This window comes from Diaphorina citri, unplaced genomic scaffold (genome assembly GCF_000475195.1).
Source record: "Diaphorina citri unplaced genomic scaffold, Diaci psyllid genome assembly version 1.1 scaffold33, whole genome shotgun sequence".
NCBI classification, from domain to species: Eukaryota; Metazoa; Arthropoda; class Insecta; order Hemiptera; family Psyllidae; genus Diaphorina; species Diaphorina citri.
Genome location: NW_007377470.1, coordinates 389,208 through 403,985, shown reverse-complemented (window position 1 = coordinate 403,985; position 14,778 = coordinate 389,208). Strand labels below are relative to the sequence as shown.

General features: G+C 37.7%; 1 protein-coding gene across 3 annotated transcripts in view; it reads right to left on the bottom strand.

Annotated features, from left to right (window-relative positions):
- Positions 1–1,305: 1,305 nt before the first annotated feature.
- Positions 1,306–14,778, bottom strand: part of LOC103511522 (amyloid beta A4 precursor protein-binding family B member 1-interacting protein) — a 39,336-nt gene continuing 25,863 nt past the window's right edge. For all 3 annotated transcript variants that reach the window (XM_017445065.2, XM_026825227.1, XM_008476250.3), the window contains 7 exons: positions 7,236–7,323; positions 6,802–6,897; positions 6,232–6,428; positions 5,587–5,809; positions 4,881–5,074; positions 4,318–4,500; positions 1,306–3,995 (listed from right to left, as the gene is read on the bottom strand). In XM_017445065.2, coding sequence (XP_017300554.1) covers positions 3,126–3,995; positions 4,318–4,500; positions 4,881–5,074; positions 5,587–5,809; positions 6,232–6,428; positions 6,802–6,897; positions 7,236–7,323 — 1,851 coding nt within the window. In that variant the 3' untranslated portion in view covers positions 1,306–3,125. The remainder of the gene's footprint in view (positions 3,996–4,317; positions 4,501–4,880; positions 5,075–5,586; positions 5,810–6,231; positions 6,429–6,801; positions 6,898–7,235; positions 7,324–14,778) is intronic.

The window sequence follows — 14,778 nt, the reverse complement described above, 5'->3', positions numbered from 1 at the left end:
ACTTTAAATTGAAATTAACAGAAACTGGGTATACTGGTGTTTGAAGTTAAGGGCAACAAACTTATGAGTATTTCATGTTTTAAAAAGATGAAAAAGCACAGAAACTTAAAACTAGAGGTAGGTACTTAGGTAGTATGTAGAATAGAAGATAGTAAGATTGCTGAAGGTAGCAAAATGGAAAATGAAGTTAATCTAGTAGGTACCAGTCTAAAAATCATCCAAGAGGGAAAATTGTTGAGGGTAGCAAGAAAGTTGTGTATTGTGTTTTGGATTAGTTAAGTATAATTTTAAAGTTAAAATAGAAATTTGTTATTTAATTAAAACATTTTTAAAATAAAGCACAACAGTCACAAACCACTCTGCAGATAAAATAAAAGAATAAAACAAGAAAAAAAAAAAATTGAAATAAAAAAAAAAGTTTACCCAAGTCCCAAGTCAAGTCGTGACCTCAAGTTCTTTTGCTATCTTTGCAACGAACCGAAAAAAGTTACCTGTGGCTAGCTTCACATACATGATAAACCAGTGTTGCCGTTTGTACAAAACTTCCCGTACGGTAATCCGACCTCATTCGTACGGTATTACACGCTTTGTACGATTATAATGATAAATTTAGTGGAGATGCCAAAACTCCCAAGTGTAGTCGAGACTCGAGATGTATTGGTGGAGGCGTCAAAACTCTCCTAGATTGGTGGAGATGTCAAAACTCCCAAAACAGTACGTCTTTGTATTTCTTTACTTATACCATTTCTATTGGTGGAGATGCCAATGCATCTGATCCTGCTTAGTACGAGTAGATATAGGTACAAATTAATTTTTCGAATTTTTTCGAACTAAATAACCGCGCTATCCCCAACGTTGCTTTCAGCAGGTACGAATATTTTGTTCTTTTCGTAAGCTTTCATTTCAATTCTTCTCAGCAACAGAAAAACACTGAGAGCTTTCAGAACAATATCGATAAAATTAGATCAGTAGGTATCTTCTTCCTAGCCTTTTCCTATTTAAATAGGGTGGGCATTAGATCAATAGGTATGTCATTTAGTTAAAATTCTATTCAACCAGACAGAGAAATTTTTCCCAGGGGTTCCTTTAATTACTAGTAGGGATATGAGGAGTTAGAAAAAACAACAGAATTTTATTTTAGTGTTTATCCATATTTCGTTTATTATAAATCTGATATAAGGTTTCATGACAACAATCACAAAAGTTCAAAATTTCTGAAAACAAATATAAATATAAAATGGCACAAATCAATTCAGAGCTCAAAACATCATTCAATTGTTTAAAATAAATAAATGTAATAACAATTCGCTGCTTGTCACAAAAAAGAATACAGATTAACTTTTCCTAATGTTTTAGTAAAACTTTGAATTTTTGAAGAAATCAAAATGGAGTTAAATTTACAGACTTATTTAAACAATAACCAAAGTAAAAAAATCTTTGCTATAAAATCAAAATAACTTTGAATACCAAACAGAAGAATTCGAACAAGCTACAAGAAGGAGTTTGATGAACATATTAAATAAGGATTTCGAGATTAAAGTTCTTGGAAAGGAAGATGTATCTCTGCTGTTGTAGGACTTTTGAAACGTATTACAGCCTAAGTAATTCTGTCAACCGAGATATTTCTCACGACTTTCATTTCAAACTCCTTCCTTGATAATCATCCACCTCTCAAGGCCCGCGTATTCTTATATTAGTTCTATTTGGAGAGAATAAACAAGGCAAATAGGATTTAGACGGATATAAAATTTCAAATCATAGGCAAGAAGCATTTTTATAGCACCAAAAATATTCGTTTTTTAGACAAATTATAAAGAACAAAGCACAAACATTAGACTAAATAAGATGGTAAAAAATGAGACTATGACAATGAGACTAAGGACCACATTCATTCTGTAAATGTGAATGATTTTTCTCGTATAAACCGACACAACTAATCGGCAGTAGACCATTTGACGAGATTTCCCATTTCAATGTTTATTTAAACTTGTCAAAAGAACGTGGTCCCCGTTATGCAAGTAGGCACATATTGTACATTTACTAAACGATTGCTATACCATTCAAAACTCGTTTTACATTAAGATATCGTAGAATTCATTTTATAAATATTTTTCTACGAAACAAGGTGCAGTCTTTTATAAAATTTACTCGAGGTGCATTATACTGTCAAACCAGGACTCGCAGTCCCATAATATCAACAGTAAGACACCATGTTGAGCCCACTAGAATAAAAGGGACAATAGCCTTAACATTCTAAAATAATTCCAGGACCCAACAGATCATTTCAACCAAAGAGCTCAAATTGGATTTATGTACCAAAGGAAAACACTCGCGAATTTGCGTCAGATACAACAACCATGTACCTTATCTTCATTGTAAAATGATCATAACAAAATTTCACTTTTTTTATATATAAATATAAAATAATCATATTATTAACATAAATAAATATATGAAGGCACCAAATTATATACAAAATATAAAGTAGCTATAAAACAAAAAATAATGATTCTGAACATAAAACGAAAAAGCAGAGTTTCAATCCAAAGAATGAGAGAAGGTAGATTTAGAATTTCATATCAAATGGAAATGTCAGCGAAACCTGTGATTTCTTGGTATGAAACAAACACAGTATTCTCCGATCATACACAATTGAATGAAAATTCGAGATCGACGATGATGGAAAAGGTTTGTACACAGTCGAACTATTCCTCATGAAATCTATAAACAGCACGGAAAAATACATTTAATTCCAAACAGATACATACACATCAACGTCTGCTTTCTCTGGAAATATCACTTATTAGACACAATAGTATACAAGTAACTAGCATAACACCTTACAAAAAAACAATTAGACAGGACACAATAAGGACGTAAAATTAATGAAGATTATGTGTGTCATAAACTTCATTTATCATACAATAAATATCAGGCGATTCGATTATTGGATTTCAATGGGTTTATTATGACCTAGGTTCATAGAGCACAAATAGTTCAATGAATAAAACTTTTTACTTCTATCTCTTGACTTCAAGTTTCAAGTACCTTGTGTTTTACACCTGACTTCTCAAATCCATTAGAAATCCAATATTCAAATTCCAGGCCAGTGGTTAGTGGCTCACCTAGCAATGCTGGGGTAACCGAGGGGAGGGAGTTGATAGTTGAGTGGTACTAGCCCGGGGTGGGGGAGGAGGAGGTCTCTTCTTGAGTTGAGATGGGGTGAGAGAGGGGGTGGGGGTCGGTGGGGGTGGGGTGGGAGGGGAGGGGGTCTGGCCAGGTCTGTACACATTCTCATACAGGCTCGGGCTATGGGTGGGGTAATGTTCGGCAATCCAGTTACTCACATTCATCTCCCTGTAGTCTGGAACATCTCGGAACCCCAACACCTCATGTGGGGTGGTCGCCAAGTCTTCCTTACATTTCTGAGCGACCTGCCACTTCCTCCTCATAACACGTTGTAGATCTGCTAGGAACGCGGTAGAGGGAGGGGAGAGACGGGGGGGAGGCGGGGGAGGAGTGAGGTCCAACTCATTCAGACTTGTATTAGAAGCGAGTAGCTCAGGTGGGGGAGGCGGTAGGTTACTATAGCTAGGCGTACGCTCTAGGGTGACACGCCTGTCTAGGTTGGCCAGCTCCTTCAACTGTCGTGTTGTTGCTGTCAGAGGCAGCTTGGGCGGTTTCCTCTTGATGGTACCGTTGGGGAAATCGTTCTCGAACGCCACATCACAGCCTGACGAGCCAGAATCTGAATGTCCTGCTTCAGACAGAATCTCTACTTCTTCTACTATGGACTTGTAGTTGTCTAGGAGTTGTCGTCCGTACTTGGCTATTCGGATGGCCAGTACCCAGCGGTGCATTGTCAGACCATCTTCCGCCGCCAGTTGTTTCATATATTTGCCAGACTTGGGCTGCTGCAGAGCAGGATGTTTGATGGCGAAACAGAACTCTGTCGGTGCTTTGTACTTCTTCCTCCATCCTACGCCATAGTAAACCTGAACAAACAAAACAATCCAGTTAGTTATGGAAAATGTAGGTTAGCGTATCATCTACCTCTATCAGAACAATCATGTTGTTTCGTCATAAAGAGCGGGTACTAGTAAGTACATACAAAGCTTTCCCACCTGCTTTAAACTTTTGTTCCTCATCCTTTATGATCTAGGTGCTAATAAAGTGACCCATGTAACCCAGGAAATAATAATAATAATAATAATAATTGTTCCTCATCCTTTATGATCTAGGTGCTAATAAAGTGACCCATGTAACCCAGGAAATAATAATAATAATAATAATAAAAAAAAAAACAAACAAACTTACTTGATTGACATCGAATGTGGCCAGGTTGACGAGATCTTTCGGGTTTCTCGTTTTTTCTTTGGGATAATAGTAGAGACCAGATGCACGTAAAACAAAATGAAACTTCTTCCAACCCTTTCTCGAGTCTGTCTTCAAATACAGAGGTCCTTCAACATTAGGTACACCGCAGCTACCTAGAAGTTCCTGCAATGGGAAAACAACAAGAGGAATTAAACTCACTGTCAAATATTGGTTCAACTTCGTATACAAACTACATGCTAAACTACAACTACATGCTAAAACTTTTGGATTTTACCGCTCGCTCTGGGGAGCACATGTAAATCGGTAGTGAACCAACCTCAGTGGGATATGCTGGTTAAGGCGTTGGACTTCGAAATAATACGAGTCAAGTCGAATAATTTATTCAGAAGGGAACAATTTTTTCCAAGACAATTGAGATTCTACTGTCAAAAACAGAAGACTTTTATATTTACAGAATTCTCAGATTCCCATCATCAGATTTTTGAAATTTTTTTATAGGTAATCAATAAAATTAAAATTCCTTTAAGACAGAATCAACTCACCTCAAGCATATTATTCCTGGTGAACTCATCCAGACTATCGTCTATACAGGAGTTGGAGTTATTGGCTACTAGGTCTGGATGCTGGAATAGCATAGTCCTCTCCGGTCGCTCTACAAAGAACAGTTTGTTCTTCGAGTCTCGCGTCCACAGCATGAGGTTGTCCACTAGAGGCTCGTGATCTTCATATACCCTTTCTGAAAACCCGAAGAAAAAGTGTTCAATTAGAATTGGCTTTCCCGGTCAGTTTGACATGGTTTTGGGGAGTTTTTTTTTTTAACTTGAGGATAAAGGGAAATGTGTAATTGTGTACATATCAGTGGTGAGACCGGCAATGATGTATGGGGCCGAAACGTGGACGATGAAGAAGGTATATGAGAAGAGATTGGAAGTCACAGAAATGAGAATGTTGAGGAGTAACGAGGTGGACAGGATCAGGAATGAAGTCATAAAGAATAGGATAAAAGTCAAGGAAGTGTCATCCAGGAGAGGAGATTACAGTAGTATGGCCATGTTGAAAGAAGAGATGAGAGCTATATAGGAAAAAGAATTGAGAGAATGGAAGTGAGGGGGAAAAAGGGCGAGAGAGGCCGAAGAAAAGATGGAAGGATTGTGTGAATCATGACTTAACAGGGTCAAACAAATTTAACAGGGTACACAATAGCCGACCCTATTTAAGTAGGAAAAGGCTGGGAATAAGAAGACTTACCCATATGTAAGTCAGGAATGTGCTCGACCAGACCATATCTGGGATCAATAGCCAAGTGGTTCTTCTCAGCCAGCAGTCTCGTAACATAGCCACAAGTCATGGATTCGTCCACGAGCAAAGATTTGGCACTGCCATCACTTGTGAAAGCTTTGATGAACAATTTCTTCACGTTAGCCTGCTTCATCTTTTCCAAAGCTAGGCGGATTTTCTCTTCCTTCCCATTCTGTAAAATAAAGAAACATATGAAAGTTAGTTATCGGTTAGGTTTCATCCTATATTTTCGTGTCCAGGACAAATTACAAGTGACAAATTTATAAAATAACTTGAAACTATGTATTTACATCGCGAAAATTATCCTAAACAACAGATAAGGTATGTTCTCAGAACGGCTGGCATTTTCCTATCCTATCTTCCTTCGATTTAGATACTATAAGACCTCAGTTCTTACAGTTCTATCAATCATCAAAAGAAAAGAAGAAATGCTGCGTGTTTGATGAACGATTCCTTCACGTTAGCCTGTAATTCGCAATATAAAGGCTGACGATGCCGTAAGATGAAACCAGTCCTCAATAAAGCCAAGTAATTGAAGTAGATAAAAGTCACCATTCCTCTCTTTATGTAGAAATACATCGTTTCAGCTCTTACCTGTTGTGCCATCGTCCTCGCTCCACTCGAAGCCGAACTTTCACTGGACAGCAAGCTGAGGGAATCGGAGAAGGCAGAATCATTGTCCGGACTTTCCGTTCTCACTATGGCTCCAGTCTGAGGTACGTCGGATGGGGTTCTCCTGTGTTTGACACTGCTTCCTGTACCACTGCTGTGACTGCTACTTGTGATGCTTCCTGAAATGGACGAAATAGACATTGTTTAGGTTTGGCGATTATTGTTTTATTTATTATTCTTCTTCCTAACCTTTTCCTATTTGAATAGGATCGGCGTTACTTGTCAGTCTCTTCCAGGCAGCCCTGGCAGGTAGTCTATACAAGATAATGAAAGGTAATGAGAACGTAGGATCTCATATTTTTCCTCCTTTCATTTTTTTTTTTTATCTATTTTTATGTGCCCTCGTAGAAGGGCTACTGGTATTGCCGCTGTTACTATCCTTTCTTTCCAGAATACTAAAAGATATATTTTGAAACCCAAAGATCAACTGGATAGGAAATCCAAAGAGCCAAACAGGTGAGTATAAAAGACTAAGGGGTTGGGATGTCTTACCATTATCTGACTGTTCTGACTTGATAGCTTCATCATATTGAGTTTCTAATGCACTTAATTCTCCTAGAATGGCATCCAAGTCTACGTCTTGGGTATCTGAAAAACAAAAAAACCAAATGATGATCAGAATCTATGCCAAAATGGAAAGTCTGCCAAATGAAAAACAAGAATCAAAATACGAAGTATTCAAATAGTGTTAATCCCCTGTTGTGATGAAGCAAACACGTTTGATGACCGCCTGTCTAAATTTATATCATATCTCATTAAACTGCTCTACATAAAGTTGTTTCTAGTCTTCAGAATGAAGTTTCAATTATTGATATCGAGGCATGTTTGCTATATCATTATCACGTTATGATAATTTACAAGACTAAGACTAGGTAACTAGGCTCTGATTTGACTAGACTAGTCAGTATATTTCCACTTTCACTTACCTTGCAGATTAGCCATTGAAAATCTATACGTGTCAGTCCTAGGCGAGTTGAGATCTGAGGATAATGGCTTGTTGCCATTTTCTAGACCCTGAAACAAATCAGAAAATTAGAAATATTAGCAATCCGTGGCGACGTAAGCTTCAGTGTGACCTAAGCTATGAGGGTACATGAAGGGGCCTGCTACACGCCTGATTTGAAATGCTAAGTATCCATGTAGCTAGCTACTAGGCAAATTGGCAAGCACCTAACATAAGGCACGAGTACCAAGTCCACTATAGGAATAATAAATTAGCACCTGGTACTGGTAGGTACTCTTTAAAATTAATAACTGAGTAAATAAAATGAAAATGTTTCTATTTGTTTTGCTGTTGACGGTACAGAACCAATATTGTGGGTAGGTACTTGGTGTCTAGAATTTCTGACAGTGGGAGAATTAGGCAAATACTTGTACACTGTACCACAATACTATTTATTTCCAATATAATATGAACTCGTGTATCACTAATTATTCAAGACAATTTATTTCAACAATATGTTATACACATTTCAATGTTTACCAGTAACTCGGTTTAATTCTAATTTATTTACAAAATATGTGAACTAATTAAAACTTTATACCGGAACATGGTACCAACCCCATTCGAACACCCCTATCGTTCAGGGCTTTTAACTTTGAAAATCTGTTTCCGGGCGTGAAAAACTTTCAAGCGAAACCATTTGAAATCACATCTGGTGTAACTGATTTTACGAAACACACGTAACTGACTTTACGGAACGTTCTCTCCTGGATGACATTAATCTTTGACCTTGTTCAGATATCCATACGCCTCCGAGACAAAACTGAACGCTTATTAAATCCGGAACTCTGTATCTAAAGATCTGGCCAAGTATTGCCCGGCCGGCTTAATGGTGCAATAGTTATCATAGTTCTGCAATATTGCACTTCAGAGACAAGAGAAATAGCCATTGGGATTCAGGATTGTCATATTGGTCCCGTACCGAGTTCATTGGTAAAGCGGCAGTCTTGTAATCCGGGGAACTGAAGATCGAATTCGAGTGAAGGCATACAATTTATTTCTTAGGAAACATAGGCTTAACCAAAAATATAATACTGCTTTGGCTAGAACTCGAGACCCGCCTTGAGGCTTGGCTTGCAATTACCCACAAAGGAGAACAAAATTAATCCCCTATCCAATCGAGAATTTCGCAGAAAACAGAGCTACTCGTAGATAACTGAAAGGCGAAACCTAGGCTGAAAATATTCGCAAAGAATGTCAAGTACCCTGACATCACTCTCGCATTACTCATCCCAGTTACCTCGTCAGGAATGTAAGCAATAGGTATTACAGGTACATACAGGTTTCAGTTAGCAGCCATGACGTTATCAAATAAGTATACCTACTCAGTGGAAAACAATTCTCTCAAATTGATTAAAATTTCCACTAACAACTCCCCATGCTCTTATCATTACGAGGAATTCTCGCCGGCAAATATGTAAATTCCACACTGCACAGTGCAGTTTTCTTGTGCTAATTCAAAGTACTCTACTTCTCAATCGAGAGTTCAAGAGTACTCCAGTCAGAAACTTCATTTCAATTCACTTCCAAGTAAAAAGATAATAGAACAATCGCTGTTAGAAGAGTAACGTGTTGAATCACGGCCTGTGCCAAGATCACATCAATGAAACAAACACACTACTTGATAACAAAGAAATTCATGCCAATGAATCTCCTATTGACAAAATGAATGGGAGATCATGGGAGTGAAAATCAAAGTGCTCTCTAATACAAAGAAATCTCTTTCTCAACCCCCTCAAACGATGATATCATACATTTCAATTAAAAAACAATTCAACTCCGTATGTACTGCCAACATTCAAAGACATCGGAGGAGGAAATCTCATTGAATTAGGAGACAAGAAAACTCAAAGCTTCGGGGAAAACAAATAGGGGGCTTGAGAGAGTGCATGAGTCATCGGTCTTTTACATTATTTTCTCTCAAAAAAGAAAAATCTGTAATTCCCCATCACAAAATTTTGGAGCTGTTTTTATTCTTCAGTAGCGAAGATAAAAACTTGGCTTTCTCATGATTTTATTTTACTTTTTAAATGATCCGTTTAATTTGTCGTTAATACGGTGAGTGGCATCAGATCGTTATAACGAGAAAGAATAAAATAATATACATTATTACAATGATCCCCGTTGCACGGGTATTTAAATGCAACAGCAATAAATTGCTCCAAGTAAATCCCAGTCCCATCTGAGGAAAAAGTTATTTTGAAAATGAAATTTTAATTAAAAAAGAAGAAAACAATCTGAACGCGTGAAATACGAGTGTTGATTTAAATATGAGACGGGAATTTCTGGTGTAGGGAGATGTGACATGAACTCACCACTGGGAATACCAGGACTACGGTGGAAGGTCTTGGTTTCCTACTGGATACACAGGACGAGGAGGGTACACTGGCATAACTAGATGAGGACACTTTCTGGAACACCGTCACTTCTGACATGGACGATGTGGATGAAGCAGGAGACAGCTTCTCCATGGAAGGAAGTCGCAGAACTTTGATGACAGGTTTCGGCGACTGGTAACTAGATGGAGAAGTGAAACTAGAATGTCTTCGAATGGAAGTGTTGCTCCGAATGGAAGGGTCACTTCTATTGGAAGGATCGTAATCTACGAATGCAGAATCTGTAGAAGACTCGGACGAGCACGAATGTATCTCCACGCTCGAGTCAGGTATTGGTAATCTCGTCTGCTTGTTGTAGATGGGGGAAATATTTCTACAGTTGGGAGGTGCCGTGTTGAAGCTACAGGCTCGTCTTACAGTGGCAACGTTTCTACACGCATCTGGAGACCCGTAAATAAAATCCCCCGGGGAATAATGACTGGATAGGGGTAGAACCTGAGGGGTATCCGTTATCCTGTACATACAATCACTGTCGAAAGAATCGAACGAGTCACATCGCTTCGGTTTCGGACTTGATTTCTTCAGGGTAGGTGTCCGCCTGAATTTGACTGTAGAAGTCTTTGGTGTGAAACTCTGAGATCTGGACACTTTCTTTCCGGTTGGAGTATCTTCGTTGCATGTCAGGATATTGTAGATATCCTCCTCATCACTAGAATCATCAGACCACTCATTTAAATAATATTTCCGTTGCCGCTGACAAAATCTTAGGCACGACATTTTTGTTGCGAAAACTTCACTAATAGAGAAAAGTACGCGCACGATTGTGGACTAAAAAAAAGTTAGCAAAAATTCAAAAAATTAGAAAAAGGGAACATCCCAGATAAAATAAAACAAAATATTCAGATTCATGTTTATAGGAGTTATCACTGAACTTGAAAATTAGAAAAGTTTATAGTGTACTAGCATATGAAGTTCAACAAAATATGCAATGAGCAAATAATTATGTTATAGTAGATTAGGATTTACTAGATTTATTTTATTTTAAATTTAGAACGATCCGAACGGTACAAGCTTTGGGTAAGAACTGAAATCATTTCATCTAGAATTCAACAGATACAACCCCAAAAAAAGGACACCTGGAGTTTAGACCTGATGCCACTATATGCCAGGTGCACGCGACCCAAAAAACCTTAAATTCACCATATGGTGGGTGCATTATTACAAGAACGGATAGGAGGCAGATGTTTTTGGTATAACAAAAAAAAAAAATTGAAAACTGTTTTAATCTTGAAAAAAACTAAATACTTAATTTTTTTAGAAAATAAAAAAAAAAAAAAAAAAAAACTCATAATAAACAGAAGTATCTAAGATATCGTTTAGGATTACTAGCAGTAATATATTAGTCTAGAGTTCTAGAGGTATTAAATTTAATACAATACATGTCTCTAAACATTGCTAATACTACTGGCAACCGCCTGAAGAGAAGTCTAGATTTTTTACGATCCAAGTTGAACCAAATCTCAGAGACAGATGAAATATCAATATTGCAAAATAATAACAACTTAGGGCAACTTGTATTACCAGTAATTATCGCTTTTATGGTTTTTCCCTTTTTCCGAGCATAAAATCTGGCCATAAATTAGCAAGATGGTTGATTTAGTCAATTGTTTACGTAGAGGAGGCAGCTATGATAAGCTAGAAGTCTAATGATTAGATACTTTTATTATCTTATCCAACGAGAATACATCAAACTATGAGTATTGCCCAACGTGTCTTTCATCTACTTTTGCACAGAACAGAAATATGAAATTTATGGGAGTACAATTTACAGATGAGAACGGTAGCCGACAAGATTCAAGTTAAGAACAAAAGGTAAGCGAGAAAGTTTTTTTTCCCTCCTTTTGCAATTGGAGGTATATTTCAAAACCACCTATCTCAGAATTATGAAGATATCTAGTAAATAGTACTAAAACTAAGTATCTACTTATAGCTCATTGTTCTTAGCAGGCTATAAGCTACAGCCTCTTGTTGCTCTGCATTAAATGCTGTTATTCACTGCTGGGGAAGTGGGGAAAAGGACAAGAAAAATGGCAATTTTAATTAGCATAGTTTACCAGATTTTTGAAGACTCAAGGACTTGAAAAAAGCATTGAAAATTGGACCTAGAACCTTACTTCCTACCAGGGTCTAGGCCCAGGTTCCCTACCCATATACAGGGTACAGAAAACGATTCTTCTTTCGCCCAAGGAAAGCTTATCCTTAAACTATACTTTAAGGGGAAAACAAATCAAGTATCAATATTGCGAAATAAATTAACAATTCGGCGAAGGCTCACATTTCGTGGCCTACACAGCATCCAGAACATCTTATAACATTCTCTAGCTGTTTTCTACTCAACTTCAACCAGGAATTCGGTCTCACCCTGTTCCACGGGGTAAGAACAGACACATGATCGGTTCTGGTCGAGAAATACAATAAAGCAGGTAGAAAACAGAACATAAAAGATGTTCCCCGTTCCAATCCTCATCTCCAAGATTCAAAGCCAGCTGCTCCCTAACCTCCTGACGTGTGCCACCTGTCAGGTCCTCTGGAAGGTCTTGAGGTCCCAAATTAACATCTGCCCAAAAGCCAACCAGGAGTCTTCAAAAGTGGTTTCTAGAAGAAGTAGTTTTCGAAATCTTTCCCCCTCCTCTTGATCTATTCGTGGTAAGTTTTCCATCTGTCCATACGGCGACCAATCAGAAGACTTCTTTCGTGTCAAAAGTGGGTCCTGGATTTTTGTCTTTAAAATCTTTTTCCCCTCAACTCCTTTTGAAATAAACTCGTAGTGAAAAGATTTCCATCTCCTCTAAATGTCGAACTTTTTTTCGGTTTTGCAGTAGAAAATTTATTTCATGTATTTTCGTTTTTGGTCTGGCAAATTTGAAATTTGCCAGATTTTTCCTCTCTGTATTTTCCTTTTATCAATGCTTCTCAATCACTTTACTTTCTCATTTTTTCTAACCCCTCCTCTTGTATCCGATTCCCTTGTGGCGACATGGATCTTTGGTTGCAGCATTTGTGCATTATCAGCAAAAAAATGTAAATGTGCATTTCCTCTTGTGCTTATCTATAATGTTGCGAGAGGAATTTCTGAAAAGCGGGAATTTCTCGTCAATTTTATGACAGCTCTAGAACTCTGACTTTCTTTGACTTTAGGGATAGAATATTGAAGTTTAAACATGAACTAGGTAGAACTTGAAGAAATAAACTCGTCAAGTTAAGCTAATTCATGAAAACTCGATAAGATAAAATTATATTGAGCATTATTACCTATTTCAAATAACTATCTTGCATCAGGAGCAAACAAAAGAATCTAGCCGAAGGTATTTCAATCAAACGGGCCGATTTTTTTACATTGTTCCCTAAAGGTGGCGTTCCGATCCTAGCTGCCGGGCAGCGCGACCCGGCAGCTTGGTTCGGAAAGTACTTCATAAGAATACATAGGAAGCAGTAGGCAGCGGCCGCCCAGCTCGGCAGCGCTGCCGGGTCGCGCTGCCCGGCAGCTAGGATCGGAACGCCACCCTAACAGTCAGTTGTCAAAATGACCAACAACAATGACATGGTAAGATCTCAAAACCATCCCTGAGTTCTAAGAAGCACTGCGATATTCCACACATTATCCTATTTTATTTCTACAGACATTATCCTGACGCACCTTAAATAGAAACCGAGAAGAAAAGATGGACAATGTTCCTTTCAAGAAACAACAGAGGGCAAGAGGTCTCCCTTCATACAAAAGAAAGAAAAAGAGAAAGAATAAATCATGTGTTAGAAAACAGTAAAGAGGTTAGTTAACACATTATTATAAGCGTGGTAGGTGCTAGGGCCGGACACAATCGAACTAAATCAGGCGCATCATTTCTAGAGCTCCTAGTACTTTCTGTAGCCCCTAGTAGTTCTAGTTGAATTTGTACCTCATTAAGATCGTTTGAACAGTAAACATGAGTCATTATAGTAGATACGTCATGGAGTGGGTACAATACGTCTGAAAAGCTCTCTAGCTTTCAATATAGGTATCACTTTCTCACGATTCTGTGATAATTTCATAAAAGAAAGTTACTTAACAGTTACAATTGAAAACATGTTAGGCCTCATGTGTTCGTGCCCACAACACGCGTGCCTTCAACGGACAAAGCAGTTTAGCCACCCTCATAATTTTGTTATCAAAGATACAAATCATGACATTTGAAACAAATGGGCATCCAAGCGAATTAAAAATGACACGTAAACGTTTCCAATGGTCAGTCAAAAGGTGCACATGACTGACTCACTCATTCAAATCATCTGGAGTAAAGAAAAGCGTCACACCCAACTGCAGACCTACCTACACAATTACAGCATGATATCATCTATGAAATGAATATGCTTGTAATCCTTTTATAAGGGAAAAAGAGAAAGTTGTACGTAGAAGATATAGCAAAGGGAAATCCAAGTGCTGAGCGATCATTTTCTCTGATAAATAAGAAGCTTGTTAAAACGGATTAATATAATGGTCCCAGAGTTCTAACCCACAATATAAACAAGGTAATTGTAATACGAACACAACAAATTACAGATCCAAAGATTCATAAAGCGACTAGACCTAGACAAGTAATCAACACTCCTGAGCAGATAATAAGACTCTACAATGGAGAATAGAAACAGGAAATGTATATGAAAAGAACTGCCATGTTAAGAAACACAACACAGATTTTGGTTACCGAAGGGGAAGAAGAAGATAAACAATCAGAAGATTATGTTTTCTATAGACCGTCTGGATCCCTATTTGAACACAACTTCATTGATAAAGCTACAACCAAACACGAACATGTAAATGAGGAAGGTGGTTTAAATACTGTGGGATATCAATTTACCAAGATGAAAGTACTCTGGAAAGATCCAAAACGACACAACACGTTCAATAATATTGTCAATGAACCTACATAGAATAACACTGATGACATTACTTTAATGTTCAAGTCCTAATGAGAGGATATATCAGTGCAAGGCCTATTTACACAAAAGGAATTCAGCTTCTTCAAAGTAACATGTTGTTTCAAATTTCTGGCTTATGAAATTAACAAACAGACATGGTCATTGTTGATGTAC